This window comes from Cryptomeria japonica, chromosome 3, assembly GCF_030272615.1.
Source record: "Cryptomeria japonica chromosome 3, Sugi_1.0, whole genome shotgun sequence".
In the NCBI taxonomy this organism is placed as follows: domain Eukaryota; kingdom Viridiplantae; phylum Streptophyta; class Pinopsida; order Cupressales; family Cupressaceae; genus Cryptomeria; species Cryptomeria japonica.
The window spans coordinates 51,826,482-51,849,138 of record NC_081407.1 but is presented as its reverse complement, the minus strand read 5'-3'; the positions used below and the strand labels follow the sequence as shown (position 1 = coordinate 51,849,138).

Below are 22,657 nucleotides of genomic sequence, written 5' to 3'. Positions count from 1 at the left end.
AAAACATTGAGAAGTTTGATTCCTAAATTTGAAGGTGTGGTCTCCATAATTGAGATTTCAAAGGATCTCTCAAGTATAAAACTAGATGAATTAAGTGGAATTTTGTTAACTGTTGAAGAAAGAATAAAAAGTAATGAAGAAAGCTTATAACAAGCATTTTCCTCTAAAGCAAATATAAGAGGGAAAAGAAACGCATTATCCAACAATCATAATAAGATTGATTGTAGCAATAAAAATGAATACAAACGTGAATCTAGCAATTTTAGAGGAAGAGGAAATTATTTCAGAGGAAGAAGTCACAACTTCAGAGGAGAGGTAAGAGGAAGAAATAGAAGTAATGGAAGAGGCAATGATAAAAGGGATGTCCAATGCCCTCACTGCAATAATTTTGGACGTTATACTTCAGAGTGATGGTTTAAATAAGGTGAAACCGAAAAGAGAAATTCCAATATCACTATCGAAAATAAACAAAATTTGCTCATTTCTTGTTTCAATACAAATGTCAATGAAAATAGCGTGTGGTATATAGACTCTAAATGTCCTTCACATTTGACATCTAATGAACATCTATTTGTCAATTCGGATCAAAAGTATCAAAGTACAGTATTACTAGGAAATAATAATTCTCACGGAAGCAAAGGTAAGGGTACTATTGCAATTACAATAGAATATGGTGAAGTAAAACATATCAATGAAACACTATTGGTTCCAACACTCAAAAAGAATTTGTTGGTTGCTGCACAAATGTTGGAGCGAACATACCAAGTCATTTTTAATGAGAATGAGTGCATAATAAGAGTTCAGTTAAAAAGGAATGTAGTTGTTGCAAGAGCAAAGATGACAAGTGATAGGATGTTTCCTCTTCATTTCACTCAGGGAAACCAGGCACTAAAGTCTAGTGAAATGAATGAAAGTAAAATTTGGCACAAAATATATGATCACTTCAATTTTAATAGGTTGATTTTACTCAAAAGTTTAAAAATGGTTAAAGGTGGAATATAGAAGATGTGTGGAAAATGTATTCTTGGCAAACAACATAGGATAAGTTTTCCTACTGGAAAATCTAGTAGAGCTAAGCAACATCTTGAGATAATGTTTTAAGTATAAGCTTGTATGGTTGTCATTGATGTCAAACTTGGTTATCTAGATAGATTTTGGTCTGTATATGCTCTTGGTTGTTACATTTGTGGTTTGTGTTGCAGGTTGAGTTTGGTACTTTGGGTGTTAGTTGTGGTATTTTGATTTAGATGTTTAAGTTGTTCTCTGGCAGTGTGTCTTTCAAACTAGTACGGAAAGTCTTTGGTGGCCTCCGAATATGTTGCAAATTGTGTTGTGGTTTAGTGGATGTGAATTTATGGCTCTTTTAGTATTCTCAATGTGCTTCTCTGATGTTTTCTTTGTTCCACAAGAAAGCTTTGTGGATTCATGTTTGGAATATTTAGTTGTGTTACGATTTGGTGTGACTGATCGAGTTATCTTGATTGGATTATATTCTTTTGGTCCGGAAATGCGTTGGAGATGTATTAAGAAGTTCTTATGGATCTCACCATGGCATGTGGAGATCCATGTGAGGTATTTCATATCGGAAAATGTTCTTTGGCCGATTGATTGCTATGTCTACACAATACATTTGGTAATGTGTTTGGAGAATGTATTAGCGTGTGCAGATCATTGGATTCATCTTGGAAGAATGTATTGATGTTTTGCTTCCCTCTTTCTCTTAGAGTGGACCGCTTTGAGTATTTTTGGTCCAAGTGGTTTATTTTGTTTAATAATATGCTTATTCTATTTTTGGTCGACCCTCAATTAGGCTTTTGACAATCTCTCATATTTAATGTGTGGATGTATGAGTTGAGAGTATGATGTATGGATTGTGCGTGAATTGATGAGAAGAGTATGCAAATAATGTGTAAGCAGATTTGAGATTGCAAAAGTGCAAAAGTCAAAGATTTGAAGATGATATATTCAATGAGACAGTGTGTTCAAAAATGGTGATTTTCAAATATGTTTGTCATGATGTTGGTCGCTTGATCTAGTTGTTGAAAGATAATTTCATGTTTAAGAGATTCTTCTTAGTTTCAATTCTACTATTTCTTTCATTACTGATTAACAGTGAATCCATCGACAACATCTTGTATCTTGCCCTAAAGCAGTGAGACTCAATTATGCAAGTCCTTGTTTCTTGCCCCAAGGTAGGGTGTCTTAGCCTTGCAAATCCATCATGTGTTGTTGCTCCTTGGTAGTGAGCCTAAAAATTTGTAATCATTCATATTCATATTGTGAATTAAATTCTCACTGTGGTTTTTCCATGTTTGGGTTTTCCACGTAAATCTGGTGTTTATGTGTTGATGGTTGATGTTCATGTGTTGCTGATTGATTTGTTACTGCTATGCTAGTTGGTGTTGTTTATAACTAATCTGTTTTGAAGTTTCAGTCTGATTCACCCCCCCTCTCAGTCCTCCCATGTTTTCAACAGATAATTAATATAGATTTGTGTGGTCCTATGGAAATACCTTCTTTGAATAAATCTAAGTATTTTCTAACCTTATTGATGATCGCTCAAGAAAAACTTGGTTGTATTGTTTGGTTACAAAATCATAGATGTTTGACAAATTTATAGAGTTCAAGAGGATGATTGAAAAACAAAGTGGCAAGTATATCAGAGTGATAAGGTCAAATAATGGAGGGGAGTACAAATCAAATCAATTTCTAGATTTTTGCAAAAATCATAAAATCAAGAGAGAATTTGCTACTTCCTACACTCCAAAACAAAATGGAGTTGTTGAAAGGAAGAATAGGACAACAGTTTAAATGGCAAGATGTATGATGAAACAGAAATTTGGATAAAAGTTATTGGGCTGAAGCAATATGCACAACAATGTATCTTTTAAATAGATGTCCTACAAAAGCAGTTAAAGAAATAACTCTTGAACAAGCATGGTCGGGGATAAAGCCAAGTGTTGATCACTTCAGAGTATTTAGGTGTGTTGCTTATGCACACATACCAAAAGAAAAAAGGTCTAAATTAGACGGTAAAGCCCTAAAATGCATTTTTATTGGTCATCGGACCAAAAATAAAACATGTAGGTTGTATGATCTAATAGAAAAAAAACTTGTAATAAGTAGAGATATGGTATTTGATGAAGCGGCAAAACATACCAAAGAAAATAAAATAAAGAGAAGAGAGATAATGATTGATGAAAGTGAAGAAGAGGAACAAGAAGAAGATGAACCTAAATCATATATTCCAAGAGAAATAATATATCAAAAATTTCAAAAGAGGATAGAAAAGAATCGTCCAACAACTCTTATGTTAGATTTAAATTTTGAAAAAATGACAACACGGTCACAAGCAAAAGTGAATTATGCATAAATGACTTTGTTGGTACCACAGTTATACTGAGAGGGGGGGAGGGGGTGGATCAGTATAGCTCTCTTCTACTAAATTCAATTTTTAACAACTTTAACCAAAACTAGATTTATATGCAATGAAACCAATAATACAAATCACAAATAACTATGATATGAAAGTTTATATTAAAATGTCTTTTTATAATTTCAAACACACCAACCCCTCGTTTAATTTGTGAGCACCAACTCACTAGAGGTACTAACCCCTCATTCAATTAGAAGCACCGACCTCTCAAATCTGCTATAAGTCCGATTACAAATCTACCTTAAAGTCTGCTCCAAGTCTGATCACAAATTTGCTATAATTCATCTTCAATTATATCATAAAATAAGCATATTACTCTCTTCTAGAATCTGCTCCAAATTATTCCTTGAATTGTTCATTAAATCTTCACCGTATGTTATTCTCTATTTACTATATTGGAGTCTTCTATCTTCCTTAACTCTGAAATGAATCAGATCAAAGAAGTTTTTTTCTTTATACTTTCACCCTTTTTTTTCTTCAATTCAACCCACACACAATGAACATTATATATCTCCCAGCAAAAATGACATCCTTTCATAAATATTTCACTTCAAAACTAATTGCACCATTTCTATTAACTAGGGGAGAGGGACCAGTAATCGTTAGGGTCAACTTCGTCAACATGTAGCCGTCACATGGAATATCGTAAGACCTCCGTTTTTTTTTAGAAATGTAAAATGGACACTTAACTATCTATAACTAAGGTTAGAAGATGTGACTCCTCATGGAACTCATCAAAATAATGCGTCTAGTGCGAAGTGTCCAAAAAATGACTTATTAAAGATTCGACCAAAACTTAATCTAAAAATCCCTAGTAGTTGAATAAAAAAATATCATTTGTAATTAGTACAATATCGTATTTTTATGTAAAATATAACTTATATGCAACTTAAATGGACCAAATGCCTATTAGTAATCATAAGTGTGTATTATCTCTAACTTTTATATCCAACACCAAAGTACCAATAATCGAACACAAAAAAATATTTGTTGTTATAAAAACAATAATATTATATAAAATACAACTTATATTGAACACAAAGGTACAGGTTGTTGAAAACTAAAACTTTTGAAAATCCCTCACATTTTATAGAACAAAACAAGGTATTTATTGTGTTCACATTTTATATTTGTGATAAGATAAATTATTAATATGAAATACTCCAATGCATATACATTGCTACCCCTATAGTTGTACACATAAGAATAATATTTTTTCACTATGATAACAGTACTTGTTTTAGTGAGCATTTTATTTTATAAATGAAACACTTATAGTGGATAGCTATGATATTTTATTTGAAACAAAAAACGTTTTATTTCATTTGTTAATGAATGTATTTATGCCTTTTTATATAATATTTATAAGTTCTCTTGTGCTCAAGTATTGGTCTATTTTGACCAGCATTTGGTATTTTTTCTATTTACATGTGGATTATTTATTTACAGTATATAGTATAAATATGTGCCAAGACTATTGGACCCTGTACAACTACTAGCCCCTCTCCCCTAATCACTTGCCTTATTTTAATCGTTGCAATGAAACATTAATACCATTCTAATTTCAAATTGTTGACTTGTATTTTAGAAGATCACGTGTCCTCCTTTACAAAAGTTCGTTGTCTTTGAAAATAATTATATTTTAATGATTGACTAATTGATTATCAATATATATGAATTGGTTATTAAGTTTCTGATTTTGTTCAAAACAAATCGCCACACTTTGCACATATGAGAATCAATCACACTCGGCATTACATAAAAGGATAGCAATATTAATCTGATTTTAAAGGTTGACATGTCTTCAAAACACATTGCTATCTGTTCGATTTGCCAAGTATCAAATTGCGACACTCCATTCGATCTGCTTCACATATCTTGATCTCAACGCTTGTGTAGCACTCATGATGATCATGATGACTGCTTGCATAGGAGATATATAGACATCAATGATAATAATTGAACAAATTCAAGTTATGGAAAATAATGAGCCACAAATATTTGAACAAATTCAAGAAAAAAAATGGATTGAAGAAATGAATAGTCAAATAGAAACAATTGAAATGAATGACACATGGGTTTTGGTTTAGTTACCTTTTGGTAAGAAAATTATTGGTACAAGGTGGGTTTACAAAACAAAGTACAAATCTAATAAAAGCATTGATAAGTATAAGGCTAGATTGGTAGCCAAAGGATACACTCAACAAGAAGATATTGATTACACTGAAATAATTACACTTGTAGCACGAATGGATACTATCAAATTGGTTTTGGCTTTGGTAGCTGAGTAAAGTTGGATGTTTTATCAAATGGATATATTGATGAGGTAGTGTATGTTTCGCAACTGGAAGGTTTTGAAATACCTTCTAAAGAACATTATGTTTATAGATATGGTCCCAAGCAAGCACCGAGGGCATGGTATTCAAGGATAGACTCATACCTTCAACAAAAAGGTTTTTCAAGAAGTTAGTCATATCCAAATATTTATATTAGAAGTCAGCTAAGGATATTTTTATCTTAGTTCTTTATGTTGATGATCTTACCTACACGGAATAAATCAGCTTTATTTGTAGAGTTTAGAGCAGTCATGATTGTTGAATTTGAAATAACTGATTTGGAACAAATACACTACTTTCTTGGTATAGAAGTATGGCAAAGCAAAGATGAAATATTCATGTCAAAAAATACCCTACAAAAATTTAAGATGAAAAGTTGCAAATCAGCTGCAACACCTATTGAAGTTGAACTTTAATTCTCTAACTTATATGTGTAAGATCTAGTCGACCCCACTCTATACAAACAGTTGATTGGAAGTTTCATCTACTTAACTACACCTTGTCCATATCACATGTGCAGTGAGCTTGGTATCTGTTGGCATGTTCTTTATGACAGCACCTAACACAAAATAAAGTTCTCCGACGATCACTTTACTCTCTCTTGATCAAAGTACAATTGTTTGCTAAGATTGTCGTAAGTTCAGATAATTCACTCCATGGTTCCTATATGCAACGGATGTGACTCAATAGGCTCGATGTGATATACTGATAATCCAAGGGGACTTACGCACACTTTAAGAAGATGAAATAATTTTGCAACTTTCAAGGAATTTACGTGCGAATGATTTATCAATGGGAAGCTCCTTTTTTAAGGATTTTTGGGGTTGAAATATGTAGAAAATAAAAGGGAAGGGTTTAGGAAATCTACGCTAACTCTAAGAACAAAGAGACAATGATTGGTTGGGTGAAACCAACCAAACTTTTCTTCGCCACTAGAAGAAAGCTACACAAAGGCAATGCAATCTTCAACGATTGTGCAAAATATTTTCAAAACACCAATGAACACCAACAACAAACAATGTCCACCCGATGATCAAAGTTAAGTTTCCACATATAAGAGCCTCAAACTAACCTTGCAAAGTTAATAACAATCAACTACTAACAAAAGGTATGAGCAGAGGTTTTACTGCAAACAATCTCATCAATCTCGTTCATCTAACAACTGAAAACAAATCTACACTAAGTGAAGAGAGTGAGACCATGCAAGTTACAAAATAGAATAAGCATACACCATCAAATTGAACTATGTATTAAGTTAACTACTTCAACAACTTATCGCAACAATCTTTAAAAAGCAATCTCTCCTCCCTTATAAAAGAGAGGGGTCGCTCCTTTATATAGGCTTCATGCCTTGGCTACATGCAAAACCCTAATTAGGGTTTTTCCCTAAAATATTCTCCCACACATGATGCAACAAGGTGGGAATCAACAATAAATGCCCATTATGCCCATATACAATTAATTCCATCCCATTACAATTGGTATCCAAAATATATTAAATGCATCATTTTTCCCTAAATTTGGCCAACATGCAATGAATATTCTTCCATGCAAAAATCACACCATGTCATAAATACACCATCATCACCACATGGGACGGCTACATGCAAAAAGAATCAGCCATAATGTCTTAAATGTGACGGCTACATGCAAAAAGATGCTCCATTGATTCAACATGCATTGACCAGGCTACCACTTGGTCAAAATATTCCAGCAATAAATATGTCACGGTCACTTGATCAAAAGATCCTCGTCCAAAAATGGACAACCATTATCTCGCTCATTAATGGAATAAGCAATGAATTTGGCAACGACAACCTCTAATTCTCCTACAAAGACACTTGGCACGATCTCTTTCCTAAACTCCATCAATACAATTTCTTCTTCACTCTTGGAGAAAAACTCTCCCATTCTGCAACCATTTCATATGTCCTCTGCATAGTGTTGGAAAATAAAGAAACATTTTCCAAGTGTGCCTTTGCAAATGATCTCACAAAGAAAAATTCATGCAATTGGGCCCTTAGGAAACTTATTGTTACTCCATCGTCATTCAACTTCCTTGTGAATAATGTCTCAACTGCATTGAGGATTTCAAAGTCAAAGACTCCATGTTGAATCTTTACAAGGCTTCCCTTCCAACACAGATGACACAAAACCATTGTGAGAAATCATAAATCTCATTCTCCTGGATCACTTTCCCATCAATCAACGTCTGCTTAGGAACTTTCATCAATACCCTGAGTCACGGAATGGTTAGGTATTGATAAATGTGCACATCTTCCCACGAGCTTTTTGCAACTTCCAGCCAATTCGAGAGGGTAATAAGTCTAGAATGAATTTCTTCAATGAATGTTTTGACTGCAGTGAAAACATCCTCCACCCATTCCTTAGAATACTGGGCAATTTTCCCAACCTATTCAGTAGATTCAACAGATTCTTTAGGAAGAAAGGAAGGAGGAACAAAGGACGGATATTCCTCCTTGAATAGATGTTTGAAACTCTTGACATATTTGCATAAGGCTTCGTTTTCACTTTTCAGCCTTCTACACTTTTCCTTTATCTTCTGCATTTTTTCCTTCAAATCCAAGGAAGATCCTTCAAATTCTTACACCACCTAAGTCGTGGAAGCACGCCCAAAATCAACTTCTTCGTTCACATAATCATCTAGTGTGATTTCATTTCTATCCTTGTCCACTGCAGGCTCAGCTATATGCATAGTCCTAGACCTAGACTCATCCCTTGTGATTTTGGAAAACTTCCGAGCGACCTCCTTTTCTGTCGGTTTATCCATTCTTCTCAAAAGTTTTTCAAACTCCTATGTTGGATCCACTTCTTTTTTTGGTTCTCTTCTCAATCTATCTCTCAAACAATTTGGAGCAGTTGTCGACTGATCCTGAAATTCCATATGTACCTGCTCATGTGAAGCTTCCTCCATTTCTCCAAGGATTGTTTCTATGAAACTATCTTGGCGTGGCTCTTCTGGATGGGAGAGAAGTTTTTGCCTTTGACCTCCTGGCTGAGTTGGCCTATGTGAAGCATTGATGCTAAGAACATCCGACGCAAGCGCACTATCAGTTGTGGTGGATTCACTAGATTTTCCTATGCGAGGTGAAAAATGATGATGAAAAACTATTGCAAAACCAAAAAAATCCAACAACAAACAATCCTAGTCCTAAAATAAAAAATTCACCATACACCAATGAAGAAACTTAAAAAATATGCAAATTAACAAATTGAATTAATAATACCATTCACATGCCAAGTAGGGTTTGATCTCCATTGTCTCTTATCTCCATTGATCTTGTTTGATCTATTTGCTCTCAAATTTTTGAATTATGCACAAGAGCTCAACAAAGAACGGATAGTGGTTGATAAAGTCGCTTGATTGCAAGAAGACTTGATTGCATAAAAAGTGTTAGATGATTGATTAGACGAATTAGTTAGGGTTGATAAGGATAAATAAATCCTCTTATATAGAAGACACTTTAGAAAATGGAGGGATAAGATTAAGAGGTGAAAGAAAGAAATGGTCAGCTAAGATTAAAGGGTAGGTAAAAGAAATAATAAAATAATGAAGGGGATAGGTAGAGGAAAATTAAGAGATAAATGACCTGTGTCATGAAGAAAGCTAATGAATTAATAAAATAAATAAAGATTTATTTAATTAATAGAAGTGGGACCAATTAAATAAATAAAATATTCATTTAATTTAGGAAAAGATTATTTAAGTAAATAGAAATATTTATTTAAATGAGGAAAGGGCTAGAAGAGGCTAAATGAAATTTAAATAAATAAATAATTATTTAATTATAAGAAGGATTAGGATAAAATAATTAAATAAATTATTTATTTATTTAATCAAGCTAGGACAATTTTAGGTGTCTACATATCCTGTGCGAACATTTCCACCTCTCGCACACTAGAAGAACTAGTAGGGGATTGTGCCTCTTCTACTCGCTCTTTTCTGTTGTGGTTCTTCTTGGTGGACTTCTTCCTAAACATTTGTCTGGATTTCTGGTAGAACATTTGGCAGGACCTCCTTCGTTTTCCTTGTCCTAGGCCTCTTTGGAACATTATTTCCTTCACTTGGTCCAACTCCTTCCTATTGGATTTCTCATTCCTCAACCTGGGCCTATAAAAATCCCTTTGTGGCCTCGCTATGGGAATCTAGATTTCTCATTAATTATTAGTACAAGTGGACATTTCCTTCCTTTAGTGCCCTAATATGTTGATCAACCCAATGCCTACTGAATTTTAGAACTAGTCTAGCCAAAAAGTCCAAATCGTCAACTTCAGATTCTGACCAATCCAGAAGTTGGATGGGCTGGTCCTTCACCTTTTCAAATTTCGATTGCACTAAGTCTAGATCTTCTTTCACTTGATACGGTACTTCAATTATTTCACCAATCTTAATCATTCATCCTTGGCACTCGCCCAAAAGTCTTCCAAGTGAAACTTATGCACAAACTTCATTCCAATGACCTTTCTGATATTATTATATGGGTCGTACTAAGATATGGATGTGTACAACATTAAGTGGTAAAATGTCAATTCCTCCACTGCCTTTTTAGTTGTTGTCAGGTTCGAGCACAATTCCACATAGTCACCAAGGACAATGGTGAATTCAATGGACAACTTCCTTTTTTTTTCTTTTTTTTTCTGAATTTGGTCGTATGATGTTGATTCGCAAACAAGCTCCAGCAACACCAATCTATCTGACACGTCTTTGTAATTGATGTGGTTGGTAGGAGAATCCTTGTGTCTTGATATAATTAAATTTTGGAAATTGCAGGAACACGGCCACAAACTTCCGCATCGGTGCCTTGGCCTCTAGTGATACTCTCATATGAAGTTCATTCTGCATCATCCTGGTTAAATAAATAGTAAAAGTGTCATTCACCAATTTGAATGAACTAGTGTTGTTCAGGTGCAGCTGAGGATAGCATTCATGGACCTTCCACTATGCTAGTTCACATCCCATGGGCCCATTTCCTAGCAAGTCATCGAAGCCACTCGTCCTTGCAAGTGAATAAATCACATATGAGCCCATGTAGAAGGATTGAGTTTTCTTTTCCTTAAGATTTTTCAGTTGTTCGTGCACATGATGGCTAATCAATCTATCTCAATCCATAAGTCAATTGGCATTCATGACTTCACCAATGAAGAAGAACATCCATGTGTCAAAATTGATGGCATGCGAACACGCCATAATCCTACTCAACATCATCACTAAGTCCACATACTCTTGCTTGAATTCAAAAACGGTGAGTTGTTTGGGCATCTTGGAAATGTGAGGTCTTGGCCTCTGCATCCAGTTCTTGTTGATCGTTTTTGCGCATCTGTCAAGACCTGCATCATATACTACCTTGGCTCTATCTTTAGTCTTGTAGGTCATGGAATGATGTGATGGAATTTTGAAGGTTTCACAAATGGCTTCCAGAGTCAAGTTAGCCAAAAGCTTGCCATTTGTCATTGAAATAACCCTTCTCTCCAAATTGTAGTGTTGTGCGCATTTTAATATTAATTCTAGACACTAAATAGATGGATGGAAACCAGTTGCCGTGAAAATTCCACTCTTAACAATTTTCGTAGCAATAGGTGATGAAGCATGTCCACCTGTTCCAAACATTTTGATCTGATGCCTGTCTAGAAGTAGTTTTTGTTTTACTTCATTCTCCCATTCTAGAAATAAATTAAAACCTCTATGAACAAAGCTTCTAAAAGAAATGAAAAATTTCTTCAAGCCTGATTTTTTCAACTTCTCTCCATCTTCAACTTTCTCTGAATTTGCACGTGAGAAATGAATTGTGTTTGTTCGTTTAAATATAATTCCTTCATTGAGTTTATCAGTTGGTGAAAAACCCAATTTTGCAGTTTCTTTAACGATGCATCATATTTTCCTCTTCAACCTATCATGCAAATGGGTCACGCCATTATTCCTTGAGTCATGCGTCATAACTTGGAATATTCTTTCTTTTGTATCACCAACTCACCATTCTTTCCATTTTGATTTTTGGAGGGATATTTGAAATATTTACTTGAGATTTTTACTATCCATCCACTTGGCAAGAAATCTTTGGAGAGAGAAAATTTCATCTAGGAAAAATTTCCTTGTAGTTTTGAATTTTCCTTGTCTTGGAGAAGATTTTTCATCGATTTTCAACATCTCCTATTTTTTAAGAATTTTTTCAATTTTGAGTTCCAGGGTGTAGGAAAGAGAAAATTCTCTCACCTAGCCAAATCTAAATTTTTTTTGAAATTCAGACGAATTTTGATGCCTGAAATGGGATTTTTCAAAAAAATTCCTTGGGGGGTGGGGGGGATTTTATTTTCAATTCATCCTTGACTTCCAATTTTTCCATGCCTTGGAATTTGATCTTCAAACTTGGGCGTGGAATTCATCATGGGGAGTAATTTGACTTGGTTGACTTTTTCCTTGACTCCCCCTATCCAGCACTCTATCTTGTCCTTGCGCACTAATCTACCATAATGGAGGAATTCTATGATGTGCTTGATTTTCTATGACACCCACCTTTTTGGTGCTACACCTCTAACTTGGGCACTATTTAGGCATAATGGAGGAAAATTTGATGTGGAGGAAAATTCATCCACACCTTCACTCTAGTGCTCTCCATTCATCTTAGGCGCCAAACACACCTTTGGGGGGATTTTGATGCCTTAGGGAAAATTCCATCACCCCCTCTGTCTAGCGCTATGAGTTGGACTTGGGTGCCATTCCATTACATGGAGGAATTTTAGATTTCCTTGCCTTTCCTTCATGACCTCCATTCATCACCTTGACTTGGACTTGGGTGCTATTTCCATGCAGTGAAGGAATTTCGGATTTTGATGACCTTGCCATGACCCTTCTTCAATGCTACACACTTGACTTGGGCACTAAACATGCTAGGCGAAGGAGTTTTGGGGGTGGTGGAAAATTTCTCCACTGCCCCATTTCAGCGCCCAACTCCATGCTAGAGCGTCAAAATCATCACAGCATGCAAAATTCGCCATAGAGGAAAAATCCTCCATGGCCTTATTTTGGCACCCTCTTGAATTTGGTTACATTTTCGGGACTTTGAAATTCTTGCTTGGTTTTTCAACCAGACAGTCATCTTTGCCCACTTCCGGATTAGGATGCCATATCTGGAATTGAACTGGATTTCTCTACCGGACTTCAAATATTTTCAATGCTTTCCACTTCTGGAATGGGAATCCATACTTAGCCATTTTCCTATCAGTTAGCCTTCTTTTTCACACTTTCCAGATTTAAAAATGTTCCGGAATACTAAGTCTTCAGTGCTTGCCAATGAAGAACCTGCCAAAAATAGACTTTCCAAAAAGTAAGTGTTCCAAAATGTTAGGATCGGGACCAAACAGGTCAGGAAAGCACTATCTAAAAGTAGAAACTTACTAAATAGAAACTACTAAAAATAGCAAGTTTATTTTTTGGCAAAATTAGACCAATCTGGGAGACGATAAAATCCCTAAAAAATAGGAACTTTTTAAAAATAGAAAGTTGCTCAAAATTCGCTCAATTTTCACGTGTAGGTTCATTAAACAATCCTGATTCCAATGCACTATTCAGTTTTTCAAAAAAAACTGAACGAAACACCTCAAATCCAAGTTTGAAGAATAAAACTCTAAAACGAACAAAACAAGCTCCAGACTTGGCCAAATTTAATCAAACGAATTGCAAACTAGATCAAATTGACCCCCAAAAACCTACAAAACGAGGAGATTGATGAGACTACCATGAAAAGACCCGACAAACCAAAGCCAGAAGACCAAGAGCACCTAAAAAGTAGGGGGTCCACATTTGGAATGGGGTGATGTGTGATTAGGTCACAACAGTATCTAGGTTCATGTTAGAGCCTAAACAAACACATTGGAGTGTAGCTAAAAGGATTCTCAGATATGTAAGAGGGACATTGAGTTTTGGTCTCAAATTTCAGCATTCAGAGGATAGTAGGTTGGTTGGATATATAGATTCAAATTGGACAAGTTCAGCAGATGATTGAAAGTCTACTTTTGGTTACACTTTTAGTCTTGGTTTTGCAATATTCTCTTGGAAGTCCAAGAAACAACTAACTGTATCACTTACTACATCAAAGGTAGAATACAAAGCGGCAACATTAGCAACTTGTCAAACCGTGTGGTTAAGAAGACTACTAGAAGACTTACACCAAACACAGAATGGACCTACCTTGTTGTATTGTGACAACAAGAGTGCCATAAAAATGACAAAGAATCCAGTATTACATGTTAGAACCAAACATATTGAAATACATCACTATATCAAAGAATTGGTTCAACGGGGCTTGATCGAGATTGTGTACTATAGTACAAAAGATCAATTAGTAGATATCTTCACAAAATCTTTATCTCGTGAAAGGTTCCTGAAGCTCAAGGATCTACTACATGTTCTTCTCAATGGTCATTATGGGGGAGAATGATAGCAATAATTCCCATCAGGCAAATGATATCATTAATGCACACTGGGGCAAGTAGTCTTTGTTGTTGTTATAGTCATTATTAATGTTGTTTTAATTTTGTATTATTGGTGAACATGGTTGTGAGCCATAATGTCACCCCTACTCTCTTTATCTATGTAATGGATGCCCTGCCTCTCATTTTATCAAGGCAATTTGGGCTTTTGCATAATTCTTTGTATTGTGATCAGCAGCTCACAATTGTTTTTTTTTCCTTCAATATGATTAAGCAGTTTGTCCTCTAAAGAATCTTAATAGATACCTTTTTTCTATGTTATTGAATGGTTAACATTATAGGTCATTAATAAGTGTCATCATATGGCTGATGCATGGTTTTTCTTAATACATTAGGCTAAATATAAACCAGAGGTAGTCAAACTTTTCCAAGGTATAAAAAGAAGTGCTAGAGTGAAAAGCATTAAAAAATGATAAGATAAATTAAAATGAATCATATTTTTTAGAATTTGTTAAATTAAGTGACAAAATTCAACATATCATTTTTGTTGAAATAGATCAAAGTAGAATAAGTTATAGAAGAATGATAAGATAAATTAAAATGAATCATATTTTTTAGAATTTGTTAAATTAAGTGACAAAATTCAACATATCATTTTTGTTGAAATAGATCAAAGTAGAATAAGTTATAGAAGGTCCCTAACGTGCACTTTTTCATTCTTATCCAAATTTCACACGACAAGAGTTTCTCAAGCATGTGCATTTCAACTCATATCTAAATTTGACATGACAAGAGTTGCACTTTTCTAGTCCTATCCAACTTCCACATACCAAGAATTCCTCAAATCAACAATACATTAATTATATCTCATTTTAAAGTGGCAAACACCAATTGAGGGCATATTTTCCAGATTGAATACTCTCATTTTTCCTCGGTGCGTGTTTTCATTGACACCTCCAGCTGGTTATCCATTCAAATCATTGATTCTATACAGGTTCTTAGCAGTTTAAAGGTTGGAACACCCTGGTAAAACGACACAAGGTAATTTTAGCATATTTTTGCTACCTGCTCAAGCGCCTAGTTTCTCAACAATCTGAAGTTGAATTTTTCAGTTACTATAAGCAGTAAATAACAGCTTGGGGAAAGACAATGCCACACAGGGTTTGTTGGAGTGAATGCATCCGTATTTTTGTGACAGTTAGCAGTTTCTTTCGAGGATTTATAGCAAATTTTCACAGAATATCTTTGGCCATGCAAAGTTCAAATATGGCAATCTGTCAATACATCTTTTTGTTTCAAAGCTAAGCTATCAGTCGTACTAGGATTTGAGTTTAGGTTCAGGGCTTTGGTCCGTAGGTTCAGGAAAAAAAATTGAGGGATCGGATTTTTTGGGGGGTTCATTCATACAAAAACAAATAAAAATAAGAAATTTATATATATTTGTAGAAACGATTAAGCTTAGAATATCACATAGCAAAAAATATTATATAATAAATAAAATTGTCATTTAATTTAAAAATATTACAATGTCAATTAATCCATCTCGAATGTCATAATATATATTGAAATTATAAAATAATAATGTCTGTGTGTTAAAAATCAGCCTTCGCTGATCAAACATCATCAAATTGGCTTTCAAGAATATGATCACCATCCATATTAGATAATGTAGGTATTGGTCTAATAGAAGAGCCACAAATCGGGCCATTGACACTAGAACTAATCACATTGGCCCATGCAGGAGCATCCCAAACAGTCTTATTGCATTTCACCATATAATTTCAATTTCTTTCACAGAAGAAAACAAGAGTCTAGCAAAGCTTCATCTCTAACAAATCCAAATTGCTGTATCTTTGAATCAATTTATCAGAAGTTACCGTCATAAAAAGTTCACAACACAAAACAATCAGCATGCAGTTCTTTTGGCATAGTTTGCAAAACCCTAGTTGAAGTGACCAAACCCTAATTGGAGTGACATGCTGCTATTTGATGGATAGAATTAGAAATAGGAGAGGAAAAGAAACAATCACAAAGTAGGATAGAATGGTAACAAAGTTGAATCAATTCATACCCATTTATTATGAACAAGAAATATTGAAGAGCACAAAACCTAAGACAAAAGTTGAAAATAATGAATGCGTACACTAAAGATTTCCATAAGATGATCATCAAATTTCGACATGGAGAAGCAGGGGAGGAGAAAGTGGCACAGTACACAAGTGACCTCAAAATGAACATCCAGGAAGAATTGAGTTTGGTAAGAATTACGATAGCAGAAGAATCCTATCGATTTGAACAAAAAATGGAACAAAACAGTTGAGCAAGGGTAGAAATCAAAACAAGGATGGAAACCCATGTCACAATGATGAGAAAAGTGATAGCTTCAAAGGGAGGAGCAACATAAAATCCTACCCTAATAAAACAAGAAATATTAGTACCCATCGCAATGATGGATATTACAGCAGTGATAGGAGATTTGACAAGAAGCCATTTAGAGGAACTTGTTTCAAATATGGAGGACATCATGCATTTGAATGTCATCCAAGAGAATGGTAGCAAAAGAGGGGAGAACATGGCAAGAGCAATATATGTAAAAGAAGAACCTTTTGGATCACCAAGGTCAGTAGGAAACCTCAAGAAGGATGAATCATTGGTCATAAGGAGAGATATATTGTAGATTAAATTTATCATTAGTACTAGTAGTATAGATAATTTGGTTTCTAAGGATATGGTAAGAAAGTTGAATTCGAAGTGGATAAATATTCAAACCCATACAAGATTGTATGAATTCATAAGATAGTAGTAAGTTAGTAATATGGATTTGTCTGGTGACAGGGCTATCAGGCTTACTAATATGGGTTTGTCTGGTGACAGGGCTATCAGGCGGTCTTGCCACCTTCAGTGGATTAGTCTCACCTCAACTCACCTCAAGTAATCAAAATACAGACTGCTGGACACTGGACTGAGACGTGGAGATACCACCATATATATATATATATATATATATTTCATATAGGAATATATGAATTCACAAGATAGTAGTGAGTAATATTTGTGAAATTTCATATGGGAATATATAATGAAGTATTGTGTGATATGTCAATTGATGCATATTATATGTTATTGGAAACACCATAGCATTATTATAAGAAGGAAATTCATGATGGAAAAAATAACACCTCCAATATGATCTCAAACTAGAAACAACATATCTTGATACCTTTGAAGAAGCAATAGAGCAAAGTATGCAATCATGCTAGAATCTGTTCGGTGGAGGGAATGAAATGTTTGGGTTTATTGAGACATGAAAATATCACCACAAAGGAAATGAAAACACCGTAGAAGAAAATATTTGAATTGTTGACAAAATACCAAGATATTACATCAAAGAATGTCTTAAAAGGACTACTACTAGTCTAGAGTATTACTCACCATATAGACCTAAAACCTAGAGCCAATTTGCCAAAAAAATTAGCACATAGAATGCCACCAATAGATAGTGCCAAGCTATACGAGCAAGTCCAAAATTTTATGAGAAAATGTAATGTCCCCACTTTAAAAAAAATGTAATGTCCCCACTTTAAAATACATTATGGTAAATAATAATAATACAATTTAAAATTAAAATATATAAGTATAATTAAATTTAATTAAATTTTAATTAAGTTAATGAATGGTCAAAAGACATGAAATGCAAAGTTGTGACTCACTTAAATATGAGATATAAAAGAGAGAAGAGAATCTCATTAGAGGGGAATAATTTGGGAATGAGAAGTGCAGATCTGATTTAAATAAGTGCAGATCTGGTTGTGAAAGGTGTTGTCCCTTTCAAAAGACAGAAATAACGAAGAGTTGCACTCTTTCAAAGAGTGCTAATGGTGAAAGGGTGTCTCTCTTGCCAAAGGGCATACACGATGAAGGGGTGTGACCACTCCCCCACATTGAGTGATATAAAGAAAAAGAAAAGGAATCAAAAACCTCCAATGATATCATCAACGATCAGATCAAATCAGCACTGTAATTACGTTACAGGCATCAATTAGCCATGGCGAATTGGATTATTTATAGTAAATTATATTGGGTTATAGAATAAGAAGATCAACAGAATCATCAACCAGCAAGTGGGGCTAAATTCTCAGTCATAGAGCAATTAAATCATCAATGAAGATGTCTATATTGAATGATCAATGGAAAGAAAAGCAAGATATCAGATCAGACATACAGATCTGCAATCAGTAATAAGCAGATTGATAATTATAGAAAGGAACAACTCCATTAGCATCGCTGCTCATAAAGAGCAGATCAGTCAGAAGATATAAAGGGGATCAGGTAATCATTCCAGAACAAGCATTGAAAGAGACAAGCAAGTCGATCAATCCAAATAGAATATCTGATTTCATAATTAATTAAGGTAAAGTCAGTAGACTTTGGTAGGTGCTTGGGCAAGAGTTAACTACCAATCGCAAAAGGGGACATTACAGAAAAAGATTGATTCAAGAAAGTTTAAGTCTCCGCATGGTACTATAAGAGAAAGATGGAGAATCAAGGATGTGCATGGATTCAATGGCTATCAATAAGATAACTATCAAATATAGATTCTTATTGCCAAGGATGGATAATATTACACATTGTTTGAGTGAAACAATGAACTTCACAAATATTGACCTAAAGAGTAGATAGCATCAGATTAAAATAAATAAGAAAAATGAATGGAAGACTGTAAGAAAAATGACGGATTCGTCAATAATACCTTTTGAATTAACAAAAATACCAAGTACATCCATGCAATTGTTAAATGAGGTGTTGAAAGAATCCTTGGTTAACTTTACTATTTTCTATTTGGATGATTGATGCAGGAGCATCCCTGGTTTTTGGCAATCTTGCATCAACCAAAAACATTTCTTTTCAGATTGTTTTTTGTTTTGCAGTTTCAATATTTCTTTCTACATTTTCTTGCTTTGGCTCACCGGATCTTGCGGAGCTGGATTTTTCTTTAGGACGTGATCATCTTCCTTATTCCTAAACCACAGAGCATTTGGATAATTTTCCAGCAAGTTATTGATTCTAGATTCCAAGACAATTTTCTGGCTTAGGACACCGGAACTGCCTAGACCTATTTTGCTATTGGTGAATCTTGTGGACCCTTTCCGTAACCTGCAGAGCCCCTTTTCATAGATTCCAATGTTCCTTAGCGTGTGGCCGACCTTCCCTTTGATCCGCACTTCATCCTTTGGATTTTCCGGAGGAATCTCATTGATGGAGGCCGACCTGGTGTTTACACATTTGACCTCGTTCTTCGGCATTTGATCCCTTTTGGGTCGACCGGATCTCCTTGGATCATATAAATCATTGTAATTGAGGATTAGAATTCATTCTAGGGAAGTTAGAAAGAACATGTAAGGCATATCTTAAGATTTAGTGGTCCGGAGTTGACCAATTCTATAATTGAGCATGTATGTACCAGGCCAGTGAGCCGAATCTTATAACCCGGATTTTACTGGTTATTTTTAATCAGTTTTTCATGATCTAATTCATTCAGTTCTAAATTGCGTCTATCATATCCTCATGTTTCCGTTGTGTTTACTCTTGCTGCCCGATCCGGATTGATCTCTTTGAGATCCCTCCTAACTGGTGACTACGCCAAGTCATATCAAAGCGAGATTTCATTCTAGAGATTGCGTTGTCCTGAGAATTTTGTTGTAGGGTGACGGATTGTAGATCCGACCTACAGCTGTAGAGGACTGGCGTAAAGATGGCGCGAAGAGGAAATAGGAATGGTGGAGTGCGTGGGAATGCAGACCCTGTTGTGATGGAAACGTTCAGAGCAATTGCATCTTGGTTGGAAGCCGTTGAAACAACCTAGAGAAGAGGCCGACATATTGAAGATGTGAGTGAAGATGAAGAAGAAACCCCGACAGAACAAGTGGCGAATCCACCAGCAATCGATCCAGAAGAAGACAGGTTCTTGAGGGTTTTGAATAGGGCAAACACTAAATCACATTTTACCCCACCAGATTATGATGGAAAGTTGCGAACTTGAAGCAGAAAGGATCTAGCACGTAAAGGAGTATACTGAAGCATTCTACAAGCTAAATATCAGATCCAGACATGTCGATGATGAGGTTGGACAAGTTGCGAGATATTTAAATGGATTATGAAAGCCTATACAAGATGAACTCAATTTGATCAAGTTGCAGAGTGTTGAAGAAGCTTACCAATATGCCCTGAAAGTAGAAGACAAGAGCAGAGACAAAGAGGTAGAGGTGGAAGATTTTTTGGAGGAAGATTTCAAGGAGGAAAAGGAATCTGTGCAGATCAGAACAAAGACAAGGAAGTAAGCAAAGATGGTAGTTCATACTGGAAGGATGACAAAAAATTCTAATGAGGAAGAGAAATTTTTAGAAAAGATAATAGAAGACAAGACAAGGGAGTGTTTAGAGGAACTTGCTTTAAGTGTGGAGGAGAAGGACATCGTGCTTTCAAATGTAAGAAGACAGAGAACACTGGGAGAACAACATGGGTAGAAGAAAGCCCCACCGAATCAGCTAACAAATCGAAGGATGGAGAATTGTTGATGATGAGGAGAGCTTTGTGTCATACCGGAGAAGATGAAGAACCCTTGCAAAGGAGAAATTTGTTCAAGACCAAATGTAAAGTATCCAGTAAGTGTTGTAAAGTTGTTATTCATAGTGGTAGTTTGGCTAATCTTGTTTCAGAAGAAATGCTGAATAAATTGAAGTTGGAAAGATTGAAACACCCTAAGCCTTATCAGATAGGATGGATTCCGGATGATCATAAGTTGTTAGTAAGTGAGAAATGATTGGTGAAATTAAAAAATTGGGAATTATCATGATGAAGTCTTGTGTGATATTATACCTATGGAGATTTGTCACCTTTTGTTGGGTAGACCTTGGCATTCTGATAGACAGGCAATACATGATGGCAGAAAGAACATATACACTATTGTAGCAAATGGGAAGAAACAAACCTTGTTACCCTTGGAGGAGCCTTTGAAGAGTGAAGTCTGTTTGAATGCTATAATTTGTTTGGTGGATGGAATGACACATGAGAATGTTTGTTTTGCCTTAGTTCCTAAGAAGACTAAGAACCTGGAGCATGAAGAACAACCAAAGGAGATAAAAGAGTTGCTCACATAGTATGAAGATCATTTCAGATAATGTACTTGATGGATTACCACCTATGAGGAGCATCAGTCATTGCGTGGACCTGATTCCCGAAGCTAGTTTTCCTAACAAAGTTGTACAACGGATGACACCAACAGAGAATAAAGAGTTGAATAGACAAGTGTAGGAATTATTGAAGAAATGTTTGATTAGAGAAAGTTTCAATGGTTTAGCACCTAAGAAGAATGGAGAATGGAGGATGTGTACTGATTTCAGAGCAATAAACAAGATCACAGTGAAGTACCGGTTTCCTTTACCTAGGATGGATGATATAATGGATTGTTTGAGTGGAGCCAAATATTACACAAAGATAGACTTGAAGAGTGGATATCATCAGATTAGAATCAGAGAAGGAGATGAGTGGAAGACCGCATTCAAGACAAATGAAGGATTGTATGAATGGTTGGTGATGTCTTTTCGGTTAACTAATGCACCAAGTACTTTCATGAGGTTGATGAATGAAGTATTGAAGAAATTCTTGGGTGGGTTTGTTATTGTATATTTGAATGACACTCTGATTTTCAATAAGACAAAAGAGGAGCATTTGTTGCATTTAAGACAAGTTTTGCAAATTGAGGGAAGAAAAGTTGTTGATAAACCCTAAGAAGTGTACTTTCATGAAGGAAGAGTTATTCTATTTGGGATTTGTGATATCTACGGATGGATTGAAGATGGACCCTGAGAAGGTAAGAGCAATTGTTGAATAGCCTACACCGGAAAGCATTGGAGAGGTTAGATCATTTCATGGATTGGCTAGTTTCTACCGGAAGTTTATCAGAAATTTCAGTTCAGTTTGTAGCCCTATGATTGAGACAATGAGAGGAGATAGGAAAGAATTCAAATGGACCATCGGAACAAACAAAAGTTGTGAATTGTTGAAGCAAAAGATCACTAAACAGCCTGTATTAGCTTTACCAGATTTCAACAAAGTATTTCAAGTAGACTGTGATGCAAGTCGGAACGCAATTGGACCAGTATTGAGTTGGGAAGGGAGAGTCATAGCTTATTTCAATGAGAAGTTGAATGATGTCAGGAAGAGATATTCGGTGTATGATCAAGAATTTTAGGCCATAGTTCAAGTCTTGAAGAAGTGGAGACATTACTTGTTGCCTAAGGAGTTTGTGTTGTATACCGACCATCAAGTCTTGCAGTATTTGAACAATCAAAATAAGTTGAATCTGAGACATATGAGATGGGTAGAATTCTTACAGAGTTACACCTTTATGTTTAAGCATAGGAGTGGGAAGTCAAAC

At 35.2% G+C, this 22,657-nt stretch overlaps 1 protein-coding gene across 2 annotated transcripts in view; it reads right to left on the bottom strand.

Moving 5' to 3' along the window:
• Positions 1 to 22,657, bottom strand: part of LOC131032931 (agamous-like MADS-box protein MADS1) — a 137,763-nt gene that overhangs the window by 5,113 nt on the left and 109,993 nt on the right. Inside the window, exon 6 of one of the 2 annotated variants that reach the window (XM_059218052.1) lies at positions 14,913 to 15,243. The exons of the other annotated variant lie outside the window; for it this stretch is intronic. Within the exon in view, the coding sequence (XP_059074035.1) occupies positions 15,193 to 15,243 (51 nt within the window). The 3' untranslated portion in view covers positions 14,913 to 15,192. Of the gene's footprint in view, positions 1 to 14,912; positions 15,244 to 22,657 lie in introns of those variants that run through there. 2 annotated transcript variants of the gene reach the window in all.